Genomic DNA, 26,111 nt, shown 5'->3' on the forward strand with positions numbered 1-26,111 from the left:
GGAAAATTTTTTAATGCCACGGCGGCCTCCGAGACGCTGCCCCGCCGCGCCGGCCCGGCCCCGCCGCGCCCCTCCCGCGCGCGGAGAGCTCCTCTCGGGTCTGGCGTTCGGGGCCGCCCGCGCCCCGTCCCCTGCTGCAGCTCCCGCGGGGAAGGGGCAGCAGCCTGCGGGCCGCAGCCCTCAGCCAGATGGTGCTCTGCAGGAAAATCCGTACTCCCCATCAGCGGCTGCCTTGCCAAAGAAATAAACTGCTGCTCAGGCGGTAGAAGTCTCTCTGTGCCGCCCTCCTGAGGCAAGGGAGAACCTTTCCAACCTCAGAGTGTAAGTGGAAGAAGCGCGAAACCATCTTAAGTTGATAAGTGCTGAAAATACTCAGGGAAAAAGGCTTGAAGGCAGGTACCAAGCGAGGATGGAAGAGGCAAGATGGATACCACTGTCGTGATCCTGAGGAGCTCCTCTGGGGTTTGGTGAAGTGGCCGAGAGGGAGCAGGTTGCCAGCCACGAGCTGACACTGGGCAGACAGCACAGCTTGGTCCTTCCTGGCAGGGTCACATCGAGCAGGGAAGAGGCTTTGGAAACCCAACAGGCAGGTGACTCACCGATTCTGTGGTCTCATATTTTGTGCTTCTTTTTCCTTTGTAGTTAACGTCCAGTTTTCTTCCCTCCTGCCATCACACGCAAGTTAATTCTACCCTCTGTTTCCGTAATGACTGTGTCTCTTCGTCCTTATAAACACAGGGGCTGGGCAGCAGTTCTTGGAGACAAGAACAGTAGTTGCTGACACAAGAAGGATAATGCCAACAATGAGGCATTATTTTCAAGAAACTACAGCAATCATAGCATGGGTGTCCAGGCTGCACACTGGACAGACACTTCAGCTGTTCAAACCCAGGTCTAAGCTTCAGCAAGAAATCTCTCCACAGGAAGTCAGATAAAGAGAGTTGTGTAAGTGCATTTTATTAGACAGAGGTGGATTTGATACATGTTATATCTTAATTTTCCATTTTTCTTGTTCAGACATGTTGAGTGTACAGATTTCCCATTTTTTAGTCAAGAAAGAAAAACACATTGCACAAAGCAGCTGCATTCAACAATACAACAAGATACGTATCATTATTCACTTAAAGACTAGAAACGTACCCCAGAAAATTTTCAATCGTTCAGTATGCTAAAATATAGATAAAAAGAGTTAGTTACTGTTTAATGGTAAAATACATTAAAAAAATTCAGGCAAATCTAGAATGAAAACTCGTGACTTTCTTCAGTATGGCACCACTCCATTGTTTCATTATAAATTTGTAAAAGGCACCACACATTAAAACCGTAAAGCAAGAGAGAAAACAAAACCAAGCAACTTTCCATGATTTTCTTTCTGTACAAATACATATGTATCTTAAGGCAGGTGTTTTTATGTGCAAAATACAAGTATACAGGTAAAACCAATGTTGGTATCATATATTCTCAAATTCACTTCTTTTAGCTGTAACATTAGTGTCCAAATATACAGTACAATGAAAACACTTTTCTCTAACAGAGCTCAAAATAGAAGGCAGGCTGGAAATATGGCCCTGATAACAATTAGGTTTTAAATCTGAAGAGCTTTTACGTAGACCTCTTAAAACATGTACAGTCATTCTCTTTTTCTTTTTGTCTCTTCCTTAAGAAAGGTCCATATCAACTTGTTCACTATGTCAGGTTGATCCTGCTGGAGCCAATGACTGGCTTCAGACAAAATAGTTAATCTGAAATGATTTTTAACATAAATCCTTGTAATTTCTGCCATCTCAACTTCCATAAACGCATCTCTTTCTCCCCATAACAGCAGGGTTGGCATGATGACTTCATGGTGCTGCAGAGGTAGGCAGCTTTAAAAATAAAACACACCTAGTTAGGTCTTATTTTAACAAAAAATTATTATGACATGTTTTAGTCAACATAGCTTTTGAAATCAATGCAGTGAATCTCATTGCAGACTTTCTAAGTTTCAAGATATCTCCTACAATACCAAGAAAACATTGTGACTTAAAATTCTTTAGTTGTTTTAAGGATGGTGAAATTGTTAGAAGGTACTTTTACTGTAACAGCAGTTACAGTACTTTTACTCTAATCAGCAGTTGATTGCAACAGAGGTCTCATTTTTGGAACATGAAAGATGCTTCAGCACAGCTCAGGAGCCCCATGACCTCTGTAAAAGGGAATGTGGAACAACACGGCCAGAATTCTGTAGGTCACTTGCTTTCCCTTGGTTGATGAATGGCAAATTTCTGAACCTGCATTATTTACTGCACAACAGCCAAACTACCCTACTGAAAAATATGTGCCCAGCAAATGGCAGGCTGCCATTGCTGGACATTATGGAAGATACCAGCTAGAGTGTTTCAGACCTATTAAAAATTAAATATCATGGAGTACAGCTGAAAATAAAAATATTTGTAGAAAAAGATGTTCTATAGAACATTGATGTCTGAAATGCTGAACTGAATTCAGTTACATTCACTCTATGAAATTCATGCAACATTCAAAATGTGTCAGAGTTCCCTTTACAAAGCACCACAGTGTTTTTTGAAGGCCTAGGACTTACATACCTACATCTTTTACATGCAGTGAAGGAAAACTGTTTCTTAAAGATTTACTTTTCATGAAGTCAGAATCTCTCTAAAACTGCAACATCACAACCCAGAGTTTTGTCAGACTAGAAAGTGTTTAAGGATAAATACATTATATTTGAAGAACATTTTGAAGAAAAGCCCTTAGAAAGTAAAATTTTAATAAACATGATACTATCACAATGACCTACTTAAACTTTCAGTAAAAAGATTATTTTTTAAATACAATTATTTAGAATTGAATATTTAATAAATATTACCTTATATTACACGTATTAAGAAAGATGCAAGTAACTAGAAAGTAAAGACTATTTCACCATTAACCCACCCAAGTTTATTCCAGCACATCTGTTTCAGAGATGCTGAAAAATTTATCTAAGATTGAATTGCTTAGTCACATATAGTAACAGACTGTGACAATTCAAAACAGACTCGAACTGATCAGATACAAATCTTTGTTATATTAATGCACAAATAAGAATATTTTAAACCAGTAATGTATAAAAGAGATTTTCTGAACAAACTTTTATGACATACTTAAGTACTAGTTTTAACCTTAGTAGTTAGTTAAGAGATTATGCTCTGTAAAGAGGAAAAGACAAAGAAGATATGACATGCATTAGTTTAAAATAAGACAAAGAAATGGAGGCTTTGAAGACGTTCTTCCTCTACTTACACATTATGTCAAAAAATGTTAATGAAAGATCACTTTCAGTGATAATTTAATTTCATTTTGATTGATGAATTAGGAAAACTCTTAAAATGCCTCTTTTACCAGTAAATTTAAAGCTCATTTTGCAAACACCCTGACCTCAGCCACTGAACGATAGCTCATTCATAGTACCAGTTTTAAAAACTGATAATCTGATGATCTCATTCAGTGCTTTTAGACTAACCTTTTTACCTTTAAAATCCAATATCCTGGATCTCTTCACTATTTACGTGTGGTGTTTTCACTACTGTAGGGTTTCCTATTTTGTGCCTTGCAAGACTTGTAGCCTGACTTACGTAGATAAAAAATCTACCAGGCTTTTTACACATGCTGCATACATAAACAACCTGTCATTTTTCACTGCCTATGAGCTACACTGTATGTCTTTTTAGTCTGGAATATGGGAAATTGTATTATGCCTGAAATTTCTAGAAATTGCCTTTAATAACAATTAACACGTGGATATCACATTTAGAAAGAAGTTCCACTCCTTAAGTGTTAAAGTCTTTGAAAAACAGACTCAAACCTTCATACAGCATTGTTATACAGCTTTTCTGTAAAAAAATAGTGAAGTACTTCTTAACTGCTATAAGAGAACTAATGCCATGTTCTAAAAATGTAACATATCAGAAGAAATTCAAGCTCCAGCTCTGTACCTATCTCTCTTAACCAAGCATGACAGAAAAGCTTTATGATTTTTATTCTCAAAGTGTTTGAATCTAGAGTATAGTGAGGGGAATGGCTGCTGTGCTATTTATAAAAGGATGTGTTGGTGAAGGATGGAAGTAGGTTATTTCAATCATCTATTTGGAAATAATTTTCCAGAAAAATCAAGCTCTGAAGAATGAAACTCTAAATGGATAGTAATGAGTTGGTAACCTTTAACATGTAGGTCACCAGTACCAGCCCACTGGGAGTTGTGGTGAATACAAGTCATTAGCATCCAAGTGCTGCTTAACAACTCATATGAGAGAAAGGGAAAATTTCAATCCAGTTTTAGTATTTAAGAATTCACATCCTGTAAGGTGTGACCATCAGAACTGGTGGCAAGAACTGAATGAGCTGAAGACTAATCTTTTCTTTCCAGTCCCAAGCCTTCTGCATCGTGGCTGACAGCAGCTAAAATAAAATTCTCTGAATTCCTTACAGGTATACTTTCATTAGAAAAATAAAGCGAACACTGCACAAACATACACACAAAACACACAGAGGAATTAACAGCTCTGAAGATACTTTCTGATTAATAACTGATACTAGACTTTTTTTGAGCCTGAAAAGGCCTGAAATAGTTTACACATATCGAAGATTTGTTTCATCTGAGTCCCACAGCCATTCAGCTATCACAGGCATGTCACTGTTGCTGTCAGAGGAGCATCTGGTTAATGTGCACACTCAGTGATGCGAGGTGCTGTGCCCAGCGTAACGAACAGGGCTCCGGGCACTCGCGCCTCTCCAGCTCCTCATTAGCCCTTCCCCGGGGCTCCTGCAGAGCAGCTGCCGGGCCGGGAGCGGCTGTGCAGCCACACAGCTCCAGCGCCCTTGGACAGCCCAGCTGATGTCATCGACTGCTCTCTGCGTAGCTTTAACTAAGTGTGCTGTTTCCAGCGGGGCCATCTCATTTATTGCCCACTGTCATCCGTGCTTGGTGTTGGCTTTCCACTTTCTCCTTCCAGTTTTGTCTCTTAGCCTGTACAAGACAGGAACTAGCTCGGATCCTTGTTTTCCTCGCAGTATTTCCCTGCTGATTGCTCTCCTGACAGTGACAGCATGGATGGCACAGAAAGCAGTAAAGGTGGTACTAAATTTGGATCAGGGGAAATGAAAAATTAATCTACTTTGAACATCTACTACCTGAGTTTAGGGAAAGAAGGGAATGTTCATTTTAAAGAATATTGAGAAGTTGGTCTTGTGTTAGAGAAGCATGCAGGATGTTTATCACTGCTGAAGACTGGACAGTAAAGGAAAAACAAGTTCAACACCACTCTTCTTGATACAGTCCTTCAGGTTAGCTCTATAAGTAGAGTATACAGAGTTAAAACCCTTCTGACCATGTTTTTGGTCGGTAAAAAGGGGTGTCAGATGTAGTTTTGTAAAGTTACAAGTGAGGGTCACGAACTTGGATGCCGTATTATCTAGTAGTATTATCTAACAGTAAGCTCTTGATAGATATTATAATTACTTAATATGAATTGTAATGCAAACAATTAATTGATGGTAATTTTTAAGTGTTATTTAGAGGTAGATTTATGGAATTGCCATGGGTGCTGTGTATGAGGGAGGGCCTTCACTTCATTAGATTTTGAAACAAAAATTTTCCTTATCTGCACTCTGGTTGTTTTGCTGTTTTGTATGGACACGACACAGGACACACAAGTCCTCACCTACCTTACCCTGCCTGCACCCAGCACCTGGGGAGGCTTCGGAAACAGAGCTGCCGTTCTCCCCCTCTGCCTCAGCAGCAGGAGCCACAGTAACATTTTTGGGCTCCAGGGGACTCTGAAATATTTTCCTCTGTTTGAGAACGTTATACTGACCTGAAAATAGTCCTGTAATGGTTAATGGGGCCTGTTAGTGCTCCAGGTTGTGAAAAGACATACAGATAAGCTTCGATATCTTCTGCTGTTAATCTGCAGCCTTTCCTTCCAATTCCAGTGGCCTGGCTGGTAAATAAACTTTTCAGAACCTACAAAAGGAAGAATAAAAAACTGTTACCTAAGATAGCTAGAAAATATGTTTTCTCTCCTTCAACAGGACTTATCTTTCTAAATTCTACTTATATATATTTATAAATCTGTTTATGTTCAGAGCTGTAGTGGGTTGACCCTGTCTGGATGCCAGGTACCCACCAAAACCACTCTATCACTCCCTTCTGTGACTGGACAGGGGGAGAGAACATACAACGAAGGGTTCAAATGTTTTTTTAGAGAGCTATGTGTAAAGCACATGGTTAACTTATTTCTAGTGTAACTTACTTCAGAATAATCAAGTACAGACAAATGCCAATATTACCCAGTCACTGAGTTCTGCATCCTGACTGGCCATGTATGAAAGGCAAAGGCAAGTGCAGGCAAATACTTTTTTTTTTGGGATGGACCCCAGTAGGTGACAGGGCTGGAGGGAGGATGATTCATGACCTCCTCAGCTGGCTGTGCCCTGTGTGCCTGCAGCACTGGGAGCTCTGCACTGGGCTGTTTGCATGTAGGAGGGTGTAGGCCTGCAGCTGCTTTGTCCCTTTCTATGTGCTTGCACTTGGTTTTTAAGGTTACACAAAGTGCTGGCCCTGGTTCCTCAGGCAGAATTAGTCACCTGGCTGAATGTGATGGCCAGACTCTCAGTCTACCTGCCCTGCAGCAGGCTCTAAGAGGTAAGAGAATGTCCCACTGCCCATGGGAGCTTCAGATAAGTCAGCAGGAGTTCCACAGGCACCAACTATGTCCCAGTGTTATGGGCACAAGTAAAACCAGCTGACTCTCTAGGTGGAGTAATGCACTGCAGTGCTGGAGGTTAAAACTGTGTGCCTGAACACCTCCCAGAAGTGCAAGAGTTAATCTCAGTAACTCTATGTACTTATGTCCTACTTTATATAAAGCTTAAGAAGAAAAATCAGAAAGCTCCATATTTTTTTCCAGTAATTAGAACTACATCAGAAGGGATCAATGTAGGTGGCAATTCTATTACTCACTGTTAAATATATAAACAAGAGCATTCATTTTGCTCACCTTGAAATCATTTAGTGTAAACATGAATTCAGGAAACCATGGCATTTGGAAAAAGAAGTAGTAACCAGATTTAATCAATTGTGATGGATGTCGTAGAATGTATTCTGAAACAAAAATGCCCATGAATTAAAAATGAAAACTGATGACTCAAACAAAATTACTGTTAATACTACTATTTTTTAAACTTAAAGGAATGTTTTAAAAATATTACATTAAAGCATGCTATGTGACAAAAGATGATTATTGTTTCAGGAGTAAATATATGGTGTGGCCATTAAAACATAGTTCTTTTATAAATGTTAATATAAACAGGCAGCAAAACAAAAGTTTGCCAAAGATTAAGTGAGGACAGCAACACTGGGGAGTTTAATCAAATTATAGGTTTTCACTTAGAGATCTATGTGTGCAGCTAGTCCAAAGCATTTTTTTCACAGATGTGGAATAAAGGGCATAAATAAAAATATTTAGGTATTTCTCTCATCAATGATGTGATGCACAGAAATCTGTAGATGATGATCCACTGACATTCTAAAGACTGCATCACTCTTGTTCACAGAAGTACAGATTTTTTCTAGCAGTTGTCTACTTGGCAATTTCAAGAACCGTAATCAAGGTTATATAGAGTAACTTTTTAAAGATTTTTAAAAGTAATTTTAAAAGACACTGGAGCATATATAACAAAAGAAAATGATACAGACATGCATTAACTCTTTTAAAAATTGTAAATTTGTATCTTCAGTGAGTTGCAAGAGCCAACACTGACATTCAAATATCTAACTTCCTCAAAGCAAGCACACAATGTGTACGGGTACTAGGAATTCTAGAACTTATCCTTTACAGGTCCAAATTCAGGAAGGTAAAACTGCATTCCCAACATAGGAGGTATCTCTGAAATATTAATTCTGACAATGAATAAAAATGGTGTTTAAACCAATGTAAATTGAAGTGTCAACTATCTTCTAAACATTCATATCTTACACATTCTTAAATTGCATTACCCATTATATTTTTCTTGCTAGACCATCACTGCTAACTTTACTTTTCTCCACTGTTTATAAACTGTGTATTTTCATTTAACCCACAGTAGAACAAATTTGATCTAGGGAGAATTTATCAAGCTACAGAGCAGATTTTGTACTTCAACAAATATGCAAACAAATACTGTAATAAAATGTAATTGTCTCCACAGCCTGGTTCCTACTGTCAGTGAAAATACTGCAAAAAGCTCCTACTTCCTCATGTGATGAACAGACCTCTCCTGGGGTAAGTGTGGCTTTACTACCTGACAAAATGTTCTTTAGTATCTTAGAAAGGTACCCAAAACCACTGTGAGAACAACATATGTGGATGGTTCTGATTCTACAGTGGTGTAAAGTCTGATTTATATTCAACTGAAATGAAAATTAAAGCTGCGCTGAATATTCTTAGCTATTTCTAGGGAAATGAGGTGATTTGTTAAATGGAAATGGGTAAGGCCAGCAATTGAAAAAATTGAAATTAGGGAGATACTACTTTCATTTTCATTATGGAATGTCGATATAATCCCTATGAAATGTTTTGTAATTCTGGGTAGTAGACAAAGTCTATCACACAACAAGTTCTGCTAGTGCACCTCAGTCCTTGTTTCAGCTCAGTACTAGTACATCTAGTAAGAGTACTAGTACTGGTATAGTAGCATCTAGTAAGTAGCCTGGAAGGCTGTTGTCTTCTGATGAATATTGTACCAGATCATAAATTATTGCTTGTCACCTAAATTGGGATTTAATTCTAATGTCTGAGTCACATTTATACAAAGGCTGGTTTATGCAGATTTAATAACGCAGTGAGGCCTTAACCAAAGTGTAACACAATACACACTCCTCTTCAGAGAATTTTATCCTGCCTAAGTGGAACAAAACAGATTCATGTCTATGAAAATTATGTTTGTGGACCTTCAAGGTTTACTAAAAAAAATCAGTAAATTTTGTTGCAAGCACTCCCAACTTCCTACAATAAATTTATTTCCAAAAGTCAGATACTTGATAAAATACATTATAAAATGATACTTCATAAAATACAGCCCAGATTGTGAGAAGCATGGAGTACTGGCAGCTTATCTACTGAACATCTAATGGGGCAGGTAGTTGGTTCTCAAAGCAAACACAATCATAATGGAAGCGCAGATACTTTGCAAAGACTACTGTAAAACTCACCTGTAAATACAGAAGGATGAGGGAAATTAACCACAATGAGCTTAGTCACCATTTCAGGGTAACAAATAGCCACTAACCAAGCGATCATTCCTCCCCAGTCATGGCCAATCAACACACACTTGTTGTATCCTACCACATAAACACAGATACATGCTTTGATTTCAATGGAATTAGTATCCATAGAAATTATCACATACAATAATGATTTCATAATTGCACAAAATAGGTGGTTCAGCACATTTATTAATGTAACTTCAGTACTGCCCTGCTTCCATTACTAATGGTCAGAAAAAATAGTCCACTGGTATACTTTAAAAATGTAAAAATATTTAAAATTGTTTAATTAGACTTCATTAAACTTTAACTGTACTACCTCCATGTCAACCTAAAGTCACTCAGTATGCAGACTGCCACCCTGTTTACATCTTGGCCAGTACAGGGTCAGACAGACAGTTCAACTTGCAGTCATTATAATGCATGTACATTTGTCATGTTTAGAGAGTTTGGAGTTTGAAACTGCAGACAAAAAGATGGAGCAATCTGCTAAGACCCTCCTGAACAAAACTAATCCTCATGAATTTCTCTGAATATGGGAGGTTATCTAAGCACTCAACACCATCATTATGCAAAAAGTGGGCATTATACTTCCTAGCCATATACACAGCATACATATGCACACCTATATATATACTTAGTAGGCCCACAGCTTTTCTCCATAAGCTGATGTGTTGGCAATTTTTAAAGTTGTTGACATTCACATACTTATTCTTCCATCAACAAAAATGGTATTTAACAGCAATAAAAGAGTCATGTGGGATAACGACTGAGTTTTTGAAAGTCTAACTATTCCTTCTTTAAGCACTGCTGGAACACACACTGTACTGTCAGATACCACCACCCTCCTCACTGAGGATTGGAACACTGAGCACATACACTGCAAATGAAACATATAAAAGCCAAGATTTCTAGAATTCTGACATAAATTTGGACAGAGTTGTCAAAGCACCTTATAAACCCTCTTGAATATAAATCTTTTGAAGCACTTTTGATATAATCAAGTTCTCCAAAAGAATTTAACTTAGGGTTAGAACAAAGATAACAAGCCTCTGAAATACTTTATCCAAAAAATTTTAAATCCCTATGAAATTGAATTATGCTGAGAGCACTTCTCAAGCATGACCACAGCATTACCGTGGAGATTAACAAACCCAGCAAAGGCTGGAAAATGTAAACACAGTGTGGGGACTGCCCGCCCAATCTTTTGACAAGGCTCAAACATCACAAGCAAAGCAAATTCTAAATTCAAACCTCAGAACTGGAATCACTGCTTTACTATTGCTTCATATGAGATGAAATAAGTGATTTCACCATCACTGGAGTATCCAGGGAATTTAAATGACTCAGAGAATGACAATCTAATCCCTTGTGTTGCTATTGGTAGGAAATACCCTTCACCAGGTGTTACAATTTATCGCCCAAACAGCGACACTTCAAACTGAACTGGAGGGGCAAATTTTGCAGGCTCACTTCGGCTCTAGACCATTACACTGGGTATTTGCGTGTCCCTTGTTCTCCCTTCTGTTCTTCTCTTCTCTCTGTTGTGTAAGACAGAGTGATTCAGCTCTGGAGAACTGACTACTGCGCAGGAGTAGTATTTTGGGAGAGTTCTTTGGGTTTTTTTTAATACAGCAGATGTACTCTCATCATTTCTATAAAGCCCACAATATTTACTCTGTCTTGTTTCTGCAAGAAAAATGTCACCTGGCTTAAATTCTTTGTTCTGGAAGTGCTAATTCAAAACATTATCCTCTAAGTGCAAGGAGCAGAGACTTTCTTAGGGATAAAGACCAGAGGTTTGAACTGCTGAATTTCATAGCACATAGGAAAGATTTTTTTTTAAACTCATGATGGAAAAATCATCTTTACCTGTTGTTTATACTGACATACACATCATAATTAGAAAACAACCCTTTTTCATTTATAATAATCCATAAAATACAAGTATCCTTAGATTTATACCTATATGTATCTGTGATGTGTATATATTAAAAAGACTGCAGTTTAAGAAAAAACAGTCCTAGATCTTTATGGGTTTTTCTCGCTAGAAAATCAAGTAATCTACGAGTCAAGTAGGTTGTCTTCTACTAACGCACCTAGAGATTCCAAGATGTCCTTTATGTCTGCTATCAGGCAATCTAACTTGTAACTTTCTTTGTGAGAAGGAGCATCTGTTTCTCCATAACCTCTCAAATCCAGGGCCACCACTCGATATTCACTTTTAAATTCCCGCAACTGATGGCGCCAAGAATACCTAACAAAGAGGAAAAAAAGTTGGAGTTATAAGGTCAAGCAGTATGATATCAAAATGCACTCAATGCTTTTGCACCCAAATAATGAGGGTAAATTAGCATGGCTTTCTTTGCAATGAGATTCCTTTTCCTTTCTGTGCTATGCTGATGGTCCTTTGTGGCTGCAGTAGTTTTCTGTTCCCTTCTTGAATTTGCCAGTAAGGAAGTGCAACTGCCAGAAAGGGGGCATGGCCAGAGCTGGGGTGTTTCAACAATTCCTGGAGTCTGGTACAGTCCCTTTGCAGCAAAGGAAGGAGGCATAAACCAGAGCACAGAGAGGACTATTCTGTGTTATCCTTGGAGCCACAGTATCAACAAAATATAAAGTCTGAAAAGCTGTCTCTTCTTCCTGACTTACTGACACACACATTTTGATGGAGCAGGGAAACATGCCTCAAGGCATGGTTGATTTTTTTTTTTATTCAGAAAAACAGTGTTAGATTATTCATACACTAAATAACCCGAAGAAAGAAATTAAATTAATAACAAATGAATTTGGTAAAGTTTGTGGGATTTATATTTCATCTGTGTCTCTTTAATACCAGAACTGTTCCAGAACAAGCTGTCTCAATGTGTTGGTGCTATACAAAATATTTCATTCCTTGTGTTTCTATGGAAAAGAGTGATAACATTACACACATCAAAAGACATACAAAATTAAGAACTTGGGCAAAGGCCTGGGCTGGTCCTCATTCTGTAACAGTATGTAGTGATTAGATGTGTGTTATGAAGCAAGAATAACAAGAAAATGGTGGGTCTCATCCCGCAAGAACTATTTGCCCTTCAGCTGTTACTGAAACCAGATGAATTTCAGAATAGCTAGTACCAAGACACACATGGCCTTATATTACACTGTAATAGAGAGATACATGAATCCTTCCCAGAATATTTAATAGTGGCTGTATCCCGCTGTGGTAGCTTTTATTTCTGCTTGTTTCAACAGTCTCAGATAAAGGATATAGAACATTTGGATCATCAGTGGTCGTAGCAGTGATGCACAGAATTCTACCTTAATCCAAATAGTGTTTATATCAGACCATTGGCTCTTCTACTTGATCTTTGCCTTCAGCCTATTAGTAATATTAAGTAATATTACAGGTACACTCAATGATATGAATCTGTATTCATATAATCAAAACAGTCAAACATTTTCATTTCAGTGCCATATAATGCAAAGATAAGGTTTAGCTGAGATCTCCAGGAATGAATCTTTTAAAGGCATTATATAACAACTTGGAAGCTGAATTTGCCATGGTAACTGTTGCAGCTTTTCTATGTACTTCAGTAAGAAGAAAGAACCAGTCCCATAAATAAATAAATTAACTATTTTTGTTTTCAGAAGATGTCTATGAGCTGTCCTCATCTTCTGTTTTCACAACAGTCCATCAATCACCAAATGTCTGACCTACCAAATGGGTAGGTTTTATATTTGAAGAAATCCTTTTACCACATATGATATGTAACTATTGGACAACTGCTTTGCAAACAGAATTTGGAAATGTTGTGAATGCTTCTACGTTCATAAGGTTCAATCATAGAAACTATTTTGAGACTTTTTGATCCCTTTCTCTCTAAAAGGCAAGTTGCACAAAATTTAGCAGCTCATACACAAATCTTATAGGTAGCCAGCTGTCTCAACACATTATGCCCAATTTCAAATATTTTATTATTGTCTTTCCACAACATCGGTATTGATTTTCAAGTTCTTATACACCTAAAGCACTTAGTGGCTCTGGTGCATTATATTCTTAAGTGATCTTTCATGTTCAGACATTCTCTGTCACTCACTATGGTCAGTACTGTTTGGTTATATTTGTCCTATTTATAACCTTGAGACATTTGAAGGCAGAGGATTTGTTACAATTAAGAACTCTGACTGTGGATCAGATCCATTTTATTTTCCTAGACAAACAGTACAAATTTGATGCTGCTTTAAATCTCTCTTAAATTGTGGTTATTTTATCTTGTGCTCTCAGAACAATCGCTATTCCTGCATAAAAAAATCTTTGCTGATTGAATGAACAACCCAACCTGAGTACTGGTAGCATAACTGTTTTACAGACTATTAGCATAGCATGTAGTCTTCTTTTTAAAAAACAGTGATATGAACTATGCTACTGGTGGTCCCAGTGACCTGTATAACAGGTTTTTTATTCATCATTTTTGAATGGTCAGATAATACAATATATTAGCCATCACTTATAGCATGACTCACCATTCTAAACTGTAAGAACGGCTATCTGCCTTTTAAAAGTAATATACTTGATCTCAGTAGAATATGTATGTAAACTGCTAATTTTTCCATTCCCCCTGTAGGGGAAATCAGCTGCACTCTCATTGCCTGTGTTAGAATATGCTTTATGCAAGGTATGCATAATGTTTGCATAGAATATGCACTGCTCCATCTAACAGTCTTTTCAATCAAAGTTTGCAATTTTAATAATTTTAGATAGCAGTTTACTATTAGAACAATCTCCTTCTTTGAAAATTTACCTTAAACATGACTCTCTACCATCATCCTCAAGGCCATTAGTATCTATGGGAAATTGCTGCTAAGGGAAGAGAACTGACCTTTGTTTTACCTGGGTCAGTTTGTCATGGTATGACCTTAGTCCACATTGAAAGATGACAGTTGCAACAGTGGACCCTAGCTCCGTACCTGAGTTTAGGAAGGAAAAAAGATCCTTTAACTTGCTGAACTACTGGCATTAGCACTTCCTTTATTCCCTTACTGGTTTTTTGGTAGCAAGGTCTGTAAGCCATGCTTCATTAGTTAAACCTGACAATGACAGCCTTTGGTTAAATCATTAGACACATGACTGCTTTTCACTGTTATAAACAAACATTTAGGATTGTGTTTGATTCATCATTCATCTTGTGATGAACTAATAATAGAATCTTTTTCCCTGAGTAGCATTCTGAAATTAGGCTGCACAATAGCCTATAGAACTCATAGTTCTTCTTCACCTTCCTCAGTTAAAAATTAAGGTATAGTATTTTTAATAAACGGAGCAATCCATATTGCTTATCCTTATTTTAATACCCTCTGTAATAATTCATGTTTATCCATGTAGTACAAGTGCTATCCAAAGAGGAAATTTGTTAAAAATGAGCAGTTCCTCCCCAAAGTTTGAAGAAAAGGGTACATACCTGGGGAAAAGTGAATTGAAAATGCAAAAAAGATGGTTGGTTTGTGCTAGTCTGCAGGAATTTTTTGTGGATGCTGTAGTTAAAAAAATGTTTCCATGGTTTGTTGCCTACTAAAACTTCATGCCATTAGTACTCATAAACATATATAATGGATCACACTGGGGATATTTAGGTTGAGATGTTCGCTCTTGGGTATCTTATGCAGCCTCTTTTATATAAGAAAAGCATGTAGGGAGTTTTACCAGAATTCTGGAAAGCCATGAAGTAGCAGCATCAGTGGTTTACCCCTTTCTCCAGCAGCCACATAGTGGAATCGTAACCCTGAATCCTAAAATGAGAGAAAAAGAAGTGTGCTTTTATTGCTGCATAAAACTGCTATTCTGGGATTCGAGAATGATGATTGTTTCAGACAATATTCTGAGAAACAATATATTGCAGCTGAAAAAAATCAAATTATTAGTTTTGAAGCTGAAGCCTTCTGTGCTTCTGAGAGCCAGCACGTGCTACACACTGGCAGTGCTGAGTATCCCACACCCAGGCAATGCTGAGTATCCCACACCCAGGCAATGCTGAGTATCCCACACCCTCGCCACCACAGCCTTCCCCAGGGAGGACTATCTCTGGTACCTGCCAGGCTGTGTGAGTGTGTGCTGGTCCAGCAATGAGCACAACAATGCTCCTGACACAGCCCTGGCTCTGTGACTGGGAAATGCAGGTTACTGTCGAAGCAAACTCCTTACTTTCACGTGGACACCAGTCATGTGCTTTACAGAAAGACTTTGAGACACAGTATACTTTAAATGCACTTTCAATCTTTCAGTTAGCTTGTAAGGTTATGCAACTATTTAAAACCATCACATTGCATTCTGGCATGATAAAGGACCGCATGGATTCTTCAGAACAAAAAGCAATCAAAATTAAGTAACTAGAAAGCAAGTAGTTTTTGCAAGTTTTTACTATTCAAGGTTTCAGACTCACTCCAGAAAATTAAGCCTTAATGTTATAATGTTCTTTCTGCACTGTCTTTAGTCACTGGTTTTGATGCATCTTTTAAGAAAATGGGTCTTATGAGAATTACAAGCAGACAAGTTACTTATTGCAGAGGCTGAACACTGAAGTGCTACTGAAGTGAATGGATGTACACAAGCTTACACTGACTCAAGGTCAAATCCAGTAGAATTTAAACAAACTGAGATTATGACCCAGAGGTTTTTACTGAATTCTGACACAGTAGATACAGAAGTTGGGAGTTAGCTCACAAAATACTGTTTAGAAGTCACATGAAGAAAATGGCAGGAAGAAAGGTTGTACAGCTCCTGAATGAATGTCAGAGCCTGCATTGTTTCTGCTATTTCAAAAAGGAAGGAAAAATCCCATGCCTTTTGCTGTACATCAAGAGCTAATATCAGGGCAAGGATCACAAATGCATACAAAAAGGTTTTATTGCCAAAGATGCTTCAAATGTTCTGAGGTATCTTAGCACTGTTAAGTTACTAACCAGCTACAAAACAATTAACTTACATCCTGATTCTCAAAAGGGCTCCACAGGGAGAACTATTTGGATTTTTTATACTTGCTATGGATATAACAGGGACTTTTGCTCAGTTTTGCCCCAAATGACACTGATATTTCACCTCTGGGATGCCAATGAACTTGAAGTCCTTAGAGGTAAAATAAATTTCTAGTAAATTTTAGGACCATTACATCATCTGTACAGTTCTCCAGATCACTCTGCCTTTGATCCTTTTATATTTAAAAAAGTAGAAGTTTCTCAATTTCCTTCCACAGTTTCTCTTAGTTTGATGAGTAGTGGGCAATCGCTCCTCCATGCTGTTTCTTTCAGTTAGTGTCCTCTAGGGATTTACCCTCAATGCTGTTATTTTAATCTATTTGTTGCTTTTAAGGACATCCCCTTTACTCATACAAATTCAATCACCACTCGCACAGCAGCAGTTTAAATGTTATGTACCCCGAACTCTAACCATCTAACCTTTTCAGTTGCTGCTTTCTATCCCCTTTTTTCCACTCCCAAAACAGACATAGGATGTTGCCATCTTTTCTGAAATGGACTGTTTTCTTTGTTTTGTTGAAATCTGCACAGATCTGTAGGATATGTGTGTTTGGAAAAAAACCCATTAGCCTGCTGTTATCCAAGAGCAAGAGTTTCTTATTTCCTGAAATGAGTGATCGACTGTCATATTGACAGCAATCTGATTTTCCCCCAAATGCTCTTCTACTACTGTCACACCCCTCTCACTTCCCCAGCAGCCCATTTATTTACTGCTTTGTGCTACAAGAAAAAAAGGATGTCATACAAGTAAAAAAGTCCACACTGCTAGCAAAAGAAGACAAGCAAATCATAAGAAAATGAGGCTCAATAATTTCTATTAGTACTGCCTGGCATGAAACCGTCTGCACAGAACCCTGAGAACAGGGTATTAAAAATAGCACTCGACAAAATTTGCTGTGCATTCTTTGTTCACCCATAGCTGCAAAAGAAATCTAGATAATACAACTTCATTTAGAGCAGTTTGTAAAGGAGCAAATCGCAGGTAGAGACCTGAGACAAGCACCCAAATTGACTGTGGTGGCTTTAACTGTACAACCTGAGGGACAGCGCTTAGTTTCTTACTCTATGGTTTTCCCTGCGACTCTGATGCGCGGCTGGCCAAACAGCAAATCCCAGCGAGCGCAGAGGCGGCGCGGGGAGCGGCGGGGTGCGGGAGACCCAGGGCGGGCGAGCCCCTCACCCGCTCACCCAGGGGGCTCCGCACCCCGGACGGGCACCGCTTCCCCCCGGGGCGGACGGGCCGGGCCCGGCCTAAAGCCCCTCAGCGAGCGCGGCGGGCTCGGCACCGCTCCGGGGGCAGCGCGGGAAGGCGCGGTGTGAGCGCGGGTGGGCGAGCAGGCACGGCAAGGCGGGCAGGGGTGCCACGCACAGGGGCTGCCATGCACAGAGCAGCCCGCGAACAGCAGGGCAGGCAGTGGTGCCATGCACAAGGGGTACCATGCACAGCACACCCCACGCACAGCAGGGCAGGCAGTGGTGCCATGCACAGGGGGTGCCATGCACAGCACACCCCACGCACAGCAGGGCGGGCAGGGGTGCCATGCACAGGGGGTGCCATGCACAGGGGGTGCCATGCACAACGCGGGGGTGCAGCGCGCACAGCGGGGCCCGCGCCCCGCGCCCCCGCCCGCGCCCTCACCTTGATGCGGACGTAGCAGTGGGTGCCCAGGGAGGGGTCGTTGAGGCAGGCAGGGGGGTTCTCCCGCACCACCCAGCGGAAGGTCTCACCCGGCCGCCGGCCGATGCTCCAGAGCAGCCGCAGCCCGGCGATGCAGGCGCACACCCCGCAGTAGCTGTACACCAGAGCCCAGAAGAGCAGCGCCCGGGCGGCCACCATCACCCGGCGGGCGGGCGGCGGGCACGCAGCGCTGGGTCTCGCCATCGGGCCCCGCCGCCGCCGAACCCGCCGGCCGGGAGGGGCTCGAGCGCCGCCGCCGCCAGGAGCCGCCCGAGCGGAGGCACCGGGAGCGGCGGCGGAGGCGCGCCCGCCCCGCGGCCCTCACCCCGCACCGCCGGCGGGCACGGCACGGACACGGCACGGACACGGCACGGACACGGCACGGACACGGCGTCGGCCGCCCGCCCCGCCCGGCTGCACGGCCCGGGCTCGCCGGACCCCGGGCGGCGTCTCGGGAGCGGCGGTGCTGCGGCCAAGGGCGCGCCCAACTGCGGAGGGCTCGGCCACGGGGGGCTCTGCTCCCCAAGTATTTCTCGGTGAAACGGAGAGAAGCCGTCTCTGGGGCGGTGGGGCGCGGCTGTGTCACCTGCGCGCTCCGCCAGAGCCGCCAGACACCGGGACGCGCTCGGAATGTCATTGGGAGCAGCGCGGCCGGGGCCGGCGGGCCAGCCCCACCACCCGGCCTGCCCCGGGCCCGGCGGCGATCACGCTCCGAACACGTCCTTGACTGCCCGTACCTTATTTGCGTGCCAGAGGTGGACAGGTGTAAGTGTGGGGCTGTGCCCTTCCACTGTAGTGTGTTTCAAGACTACATTCTTTCACTTCTACCTCACTACTAAACCCATTTAAAGGTGATTTTGTAAATGTATTACAATTTTAGTTATTATATGCTATTACTAATGAGTATTTCTTAAAAAAAATGAATTTTGAGCTCCAGCACCAAAATTTATATATTTTTTTAAATGTGACTTATTCTGTACTGAGATCTCAACCCCTCAAGGCTGATTTTAGAAGCTGAACAATCGTCTATACCTGTCCATTAGTTGTAAATCACTACAAGCGCAAGCAAAGGAGTCACAGTCACATACGAGGCCACAGATGCCAGGGTAAGAAGAAAGGCTCCAGTCTATCTGGTATTAACCTATTGATATGCAGGGTAAAGGGTAATTTAGAACCAGAATAGTTCATGTAATCCAAAATTGTAAGAAGAAGTATAACTATGCTGAACAATTGATTTTGCAGGTCATAAGAGTTCAGGTTATGAAAAATTTCAGTTTATTAGTTCTGGGAAATAACAAAATGTGGACAAGGTATTTGCTAACTACAAGAAAATTGTAGTCAAGAATTGAGCTTGCATGTCAAATCCTGTCAAGTCCTGATCCAACTCACTGCACAGCCTGCTCATCTTTACTGCTGGATCTCAACCCCTTGCTTATAGAGGATATGGGCAAGGCTTAGGGAGGCCACGTGAGGGTCACAGCTAATATGTAGGCTTATGTGCAGCTGCTTCCCTTTTGAGGGGTGGGGTTGCTAAATGTTACTTGAGTTTGATGAAAACCAAAATTTGTTCTTGATCCAGGTGAATCTGTAGGATTAGAATCTAACTTCCAAGAAATGTTTTTGCTCTGTCCGGCAGTGCAAGTAGAAGCTGGTACAAAGACATCATCCATCTGTTAACTCTAAGATATGTAATTCAGTGGGCTATTTTTTAAAAAATTAGATAAGCATGTATGCAGGCAGAATATATATAATTTTTCACTATGCATGGAACACAGCTTGTAGACAACTTTTGTCTGTAACATACCAACTGCTTTCTCCTACTCGTTCTAAATTCAGACTTACAAATATAGGCATTGATGTTGAATCCTAGTCCCACTGAAGGCAGCGACAGAATTAATTCTGCTTTCAACAAGTTCAAGATTTTTCTTTTTAAAAAAAAAATAAAATAAAGCAGCAGAAGAGAATGTTATGAAGAATGGCCCATTACTGCATTTTCATGCATTTAAAAGTTTAAGCAAGATACAAAATAATTATCTATTTTCTGCTACTAAATGTAACATTTTCAAGTAACTGTAAAAATCTGCCAAGCTTTATCTTATCAATAACACAGATTAAATACCAGCAACTCACATCAGCTGCCAATGTTGAATAGCACTGTTCAGGATCCCTACTCATTGTCTAAATACAAGCCCTTACAAACTTAAGGGCAGGAGCTTTATCAGGCTAATGGGGAAAGAGGTGCAGGGCTGTTTAAGGCTCCTTCATTCTCTTGAGCAAGAAGAGAAGGAACATCAGAAGCAGATGATTCAGTTAAGACACCAAGCTCTGCAGACTGCAGTAGGATTACATGAATCATGCCTACCGAGCCTGAGCTTTCCGTTCAAGCTCGGATTACTCACACTGCCAACCCCGGGATTAGCATAGGGCTAATTCTTCATGCATCAGACTTTGTGCTAATGACCTTTCTTGTAGGGAAGAAGCCTTCGCAACTTCTCAATATCAGACTAAACTGCAGCAGAATTTCCCTGAAGTGCACCTCAGTAAACCAGTGACCCAGTTAGATAAATTAGGAAGTTTGGCAGGAGCAAAACAACCAGTGTTGTTTATATCACAGTAGCCATCTCATTTCTTAATAAGCCAGTAATCAGAACGAATTACTACAAAACATCTCTTAAGAAAAATTGGAAAACTGAGATTGGAAATCCTGGAGTTGACCACAATGTTCCACTTGCCTCTAAAGAAAGGTTGATGAAAGTCCAGTGACGAGTTGGGCACAGCAATCACAAAATGATAGTAGTCATCTACAACACGAGAAGGGTGAAACCTTGGAACCATGATGTGCCTTACTGTATGCAGGTATTTGGCCAAGCTATGCAGTATTCCTTGTACAAAGAAAGAAGCAGAGCCAATTTTTTCACAGGACTAGAACTAAGTCTGTTTTTATTTTATACATCACTAACTACTAGGTAGTTTCATGTCAAACTTCTAAATTATACAAATCTTTTTCCCATGGAGTTTTGCTATGTCATCTTCAGGTATTGGATATGCATCCACTATCAGGGCTGGGAAGAAGGTAGTGCTGGGGACCTAGCAGTTCTGAGCGGTCTTTGCACAATGAAATATCTGCACATCCTAGCTCAGCACTTCTGGGCACCTCCACCTGTGCTTCCTTAGCTGCCCTGTTTTCTAGGGAAGCCCTAGAATTCCTCTTTTATTGAGGAACACTTCCTTTGTACTCTAGGACCATACTGTCTACATACGTGTGGCAAACCTGTTTGTACAAGGCAAATACCTTCCACACATTTTCCAGCATTTTGCAGAAGAAAGCCTGGAACCTTCTATATATCTCATATGAATAAGAAAAATTAAGAACCCAAACAATTATTTTTCTGTCTTCTTTGTATTTTGATTTTCTCATCTTCTGCCCTAAATTATTGTTCTAATGGGTGCCAAGTCAAATCAACCCCAAGGCAGATGGTCTTACGTGCTTTGACAGTGTGCTTTGCCCTCCATAAAGTGCCATCTGCCTGCTTATCTTTTGTCAGCTCAACTAATCCCATTTCTCTGAGAGACAAAAGAGGACAACTTTGCACATCACTGATTCTGCCTCTGCCTCCAGCCTGACCAACTCATAGTTGATCCTAAGAAATTTAACATATTCCATTTGTTAGTGACAGAGGAACTTCTTAAAGCTAATGACTATCTTCCCCTTCATTTACATGTAGGTACAATCTACTAGCATAGACACAAGTATACAAGTGACACATTAATGGAGCTGTTTTTTACAAATGGTCAAGGTAAATGAACAGTGTAACAGAACTTAATACACATTTTAACTGTTAGGTAACTAACAGTTCATTTAATCAGCCTGTTTGCAAGAGGGTATCTACAGAAGTGGTAGTCCTGCTTCCTCGAGTGTGGTCATGGCTTTGGGCAAACAATCATTATAGGCTTGGTACTCACATTTGGAGGCCATCTCCCTTTCCTCTAACGTCAGCTTTCTGTCTGAAGATAGGAACTGATTATCGTCTCCGGGTAACTTGTAGGTTGCAAATAAAGGGTTTATCAGATTAGCATTAGCAGCACTGACATTGTGACTTCAAGCCATCACAACAATATAGAGTCACGGAAGCTGGAATTAGTTTTTGAAGGGGAAAAAGTACCAGTTCAATACTGTTAGCAATGCCCATATAGTTATACAGAATGGATGAAATGCAGAGAAGGAGTTCTTGCCCTTGCCTCTGTCACCTCCTATTTTGAAAGCAAGAGGTCTTGAGCTTGCATTAACCCAGTCAGAAAGTATATCCAGGTGACAGCAAGGTAGAGTGTCCTGAATGTGAACTGCAGTATTTTATTGCAGGACAAATAGCTATTAATAACATATAAAATACAAATGAAGGCAGATCTTTTGACAGGCAGGTCACTTTTGATGTAGATATGAAGCAAGACATCCTAACAGCACCAGTCTACATTACAAGACATCTTCCATCACAAATCCTTGTCCTAGCCAAGTCCTCAAATCTCCAGCTGTGGCGGAAGTTGAAGATCCAGAACAATAGTTACTGTAGGATAGATATATTGGAGCCAGCACTATCTCATCAGCCTGCTACCTAAAAGACCAGGCTGCTGTTTTTAGGCATGCTTTAGCTGGCATCTATGAATTTAGAAGCAACTTACTGTCTTTCTCTGAAAATTCGGTTATTTGTAGAAAGTTTTTTTCCACTTACTTTACTGAGTTGGGTTGTCTGTGGCAGAACCCCACGACAACTGGTATTGTTACCTTCACTTTCAACTTTCATCCAGGAACTTGACAGGTCAGAGTTCTCCGTAGTGATAGAGAGTTTTGAGTGGGAGGTTCATTGAGATCAGTAGTCTCCAAAATGGAGTGTAGGAAGAAAATATGTAATACAATTTTTTAAAATAATAAAATAAAATGAAAACTAAACAAAAGTAAGTAAACAATATTACAAATAAAAAGAGAAATTAAAAAATTATAATGTAAAAATATACTAGTGCAGTAGAACAAGTATATAATTTATAAATTAATAAATTGGGGTCCATGCTTAAAATTTTTAAATGATGGGGTATGTGATGAAAAAGGTTTGGAGTTCGCTGAACCAGATTATCTCAAGGGGGCCCCTTCCACCCAACATTTCTGTATTACACATTGTGTTATGATATTAAGTCTATAAAACAATGTTTTATTACTCCCATCCTTAATTTGACACAGCTATATATAATCAACAAGAATGTAGAGTTTTTACATTCTGGTTTCTGCTTCAGACAAGTAGTCCAACATTAATAAAATCTTGCATTAATCAGAAAATCTTCCAAAACTGGAACCAGTTGTTTTAGTTAACTTCTTCCTGTGAAGAACCAGAACTATGTGGTAGACGTGTTTGCACCCTTAGCCGAATGTTATGTTAAGATAAAATACATTAAACACATCTGGGCCTTAAAAGAAATGCAATTACAGAGGATTTACTGCTCAAATTACAGCATTCATGGAAACTTTATTTATGATTACAAATACTGTTATGTGCCCTTTAGAGAGTATCACTATTACAGAGGTCTTTTTATCACAGCCCAGATTCTGTGCAAGTGTGTCAAAGTAAAGTGATTGTTTTAATAGCATACATACACAACATACAGAACTGTGAACAAAAGAACAGCTGCATTCCAGTGTGTATCAGACTGCATTCCATGGTATAAACGAGCCGCGGAAAAAAAAGTCTTTTGGCACTTCAGGTGTTAATGAACAAGCTTTTAATACAAAGTATTTTAGAGAAGCTTACATACTCTTTAAAGTGGTCTTATAAGATCCTAACTAGTACAAAACTATGCTGCTTGCAGCAGTTTTGAAGTTAAGTTCTATACTAACTACAGCTTTCACTGAAGATACTCTTCGAAAGATGCCATAATATCTCTCTGCAGATTCACATCAATTAGCCAAGCCATCTGCAAGAAAGCAAGTTAGTGTCTTTTCATAGCAATCAGACATTAATGAATACTATGGAGGTCAAATATTTAATAAGGATTTAAGAAAAAACTATAAGGCATCTTCTAAAAAAATGTATGCCTTCTCTGTTATTACAAGTTTGAGTGTGCCTGCTGTTGAAGTCCTCTCATGAATTAAGAAATGTTTATTCTAAAAAAGGTAGCAATTAAAAAGCAGTCATTACCTACATCAATAAATAGAGTTAGTTTTAAAAAGGCTCAGGTTTGATATTTCAGATCAGAACAGTATGACTAGCACTTTTCTTGACATGGAACATGTTAAAGAGGATAGACAGCTTGCAAGACTCAAGGTTTGAAACTATTTAGAAGGCATATATAATATTTTATGTATATAGTATAAATATATAAATAGTATAAATATATATTTTAATATAAAATATATCTATCTAGAAGGCATAAATAACATTTTATTATTTACAATTTTAGTTTACCACACAATTTTTCTAAGCTTATAGGAGTAATAGGACCAAACAGATAGTTTTTTTCATAGTACATCACTTGAAAACATACTTTGAGTTTCCTATTTCATTTTCTGGACTAATTCTTCAGGTAGTGTAGTTCTGTTGTTTTCAATTATTCAGATCCTTTGAAGTTAGGACCTGACTTAATATTTGTTTATTCTCTACTTGAGTTGAAAAAAAATCAGGTAGCAAGAGTCAGCAACTTACTGCTTCTTTCCTCCTGCGTTCTTGTTCCTTTTTTCTAGCCAAGTTACGGTCTTGATCAAGAATATGTTGTTGAGCTTCGGGCAGTTGTTTGTTCTCATGCATTTCTTTTTCAAGCTCACAGTCTGTCGCAGCCATGGCATCCAATCCTGTGCTTTCATGGCCCCTTTAAAGACATGAAAAGAAATCAGTGGAGGATAAAAATTGTCCTTTTTCTTCATAAGAACATTTTGCACCTGATAGAATTCTGCAACTAATTTAAATCAGTGCACAGCACTCAAGCCATGATTCTGTTCCACATGTTGTTTCATGGCAATTTCCCTTCATGAGATGTACGTGCCTGCAGTTGTTGGGCTATAGTAGGTTCAGGTTTCCTGTGTCCCATTTCCAATCCCTATGCATGTGGGATTTATAGACACGCTACGCAAAACTTACATACCCTGTCTTTGAAATTCTTAGTTTTCTGTTACTTCCTTGGCCCATAATGTTTTTCTTCTACCTTCTTCCTCCTCAAGTAGTTATTTGAGGTATATTTCACTAACTTCAGGCAAACACCTGTAATGTCTTATTCCATAGAGCTACATGCCCGGTTTTCTCTTCAGAGACACCAGCTGAAGGTGCCTGGACTGCACTATATGTTGTAAACCAGGAGCATACTCTTAAGTCTCTCAAATGTTCTGACTTGAGATAATAAGATATTAAATATTAAAATAATACACTCCAAAAAATTAACCTATTCTAATAGCAATGGGCAGGAGCAGGAGAATTTAGGAACCACTTCAGACTTATCTTTCACAGGGTCAAATAGACAAGAAAAAAAATCAATACTACTGAAGAGGGAACTATTACAGAGCTTCTAAAAGGTGGCAAACAAAATTCAGGATATTATTGCAAAGCAGTAATTAGTAGGCTGTCACTCATCCCACTCAGCACAACCATATACCTCAGACTGGGATATACAAATGGGCACTCCCTAAAAGAGGGACTGCAAACAGCTAGGGAAGAATACTATGACAGGAGCTTATGTAATATGCTTCTCTACAGCAATGCAAAGAACTCTGCTGCCAAAAGTGGTGTGCACTAGAACCCCTTTAGCCATGTTAACACCATGTTCTTGAAGACTAGATTATCCTGTATCCCAGTAGGACAGCAGTAAGATGAGGATATTCCTGGCTACAGGTATAGGAGAAATAATATATTGAGGACAAATATGAATTCTAGTCATGACCAGAAGAATTGAGTGTTCTAGGGGACAAAAAAACTCCCATCCTAGCACCCAAACAAAAATCAAACAATTTCCCCCCCTCCCAGAAATCCAAAACCAAAACAGAAATCAAACTAACAACAACAATGAAAAAAGAAATTCCCAAGAAGTTTATTTGGCTGCTGAAATAATACTGATTTGATGGGAAAAAGCTGCTTTTTACATTTTGGATGTGCTGTTGTGCTTGGA

At 39.8% G+C, this 26,111-nt stretch overlaps 2 protein-coding genes and 1 long non-coding RNA gene across 10 annotated transcripts in view; 1 reads left to right on the plus strand and 2 right to left on the minus strand.

Annotated features, from left to right (window-relative positions):
• Positions 1–122: 122 nt before the first annotated feature.
• LOC113951177 overlaps positions 123–26,111 on the plus strand; it is a 30,004-nt gene continuing 4,015 nt past the window's right edge. Inside the window, exons 1-3 of one of the 2 annotated variants that reach the window (XR_003529074.1) lie at positions 123–590; positions 8,227–8,300; positions 12,738–12,913. This is a non-coding gene — a long non-coding RNA (uncharacterized LOC113951177). Of the gene's footprint in view, positions 591–8,226; positions 8,301–12,737; positions 12,914–26,111 lie in introns of those variants that run through there. The other variant, XR_003529073.1, reaches the window with a different exon arrangement.
• On the minus strand, positions 928–18,191 carry EPHX4 (epoxide hydrolase 4). The gene is made up of 7 exons (XM_027651853.1): positions 17,937–18,191; positions 14,970–15,055; positions 11,383–11,540; positions 9,230–9,358; positions 7,038–7,141; positions 5,853–6,001; positions 928–1,865 (listed from the first exon to the last, which is right to left on the minus strand). Exons 1-7 carry the CDS (start codon positions 18,177–18,179, stop codon positions 1,631–1,633), a joined length of 1,104 nt encoding a protein of 367 aa, XP_027507654.1. The 5' UTR covers positions 18,180–18,191; the 3' UTR covers positions 928–1,630.
• The window catches only part of BRDT (bromodomain testis associated), a 45,936-nt gene continuing 43,549 nt past the window's right edge, over positions 23,725–26,111 (minus strand). For 6 of the 7 annotated variants that reach the window (XM_027651842.1, XM_027651845.1, XM_027651840.1 and 3 more), the window contains 2 exons: positions 24,662–24,824; positions 23,725–23,933 (listed from right to left, as the gene is read on the minus strand). In XM_027651842.1, the coding sequence (XP_027507643.1) occupies positions 23,865–23,933; positions 24,662–24,824 (232 nt within the window). In that variant the 3' untranslated portion in view covers positions 23,725–23,864. Of the gene's footprint in view, positions 23,934–24,661; positions 24,829–26,111 lie in introns of those variants that run through there. The other variant, XM_027651846.1, reaches the window with a different exon arrangement.

This window comes from Corapipo altera, unplaced genomic scaffold (assembly GCF_003945725.1).
Source record: "Corapipo altera isolate COAL_440 unplaced genomic scaffold, ASM394572v1 57, whole genome shotgun sequence".
Lineage (NCBI taxonomy): Eukaryota > Metazoa > Chordata > Aves > Passeriformes > Pipridae > Corapipo > Corapipo altera.

Coding starts and splice junctions, on each gene's coding strand:
- EPHX4 (XM_027651853.1), bottom strand. CDS start 18,179: ATGGCGAGACCCAGCGCTGCGTGCCCGCCGCCCGCCCGCCGGGTGATG. Junction 7,142..9,229: donor TCATCCTTCTGTATTTACAG/GTGAGTTTTACA, acceptor TTTTTGTTTCAG/AATACATTCTACGACATCCA. Junction 6,002..7,037: donor TTACACTAAATGATTTCAAG/GTGAGCAAAATG, acceptor TTCCTTTTGTAG/GTTCTGAAAAGTTTATTTAC.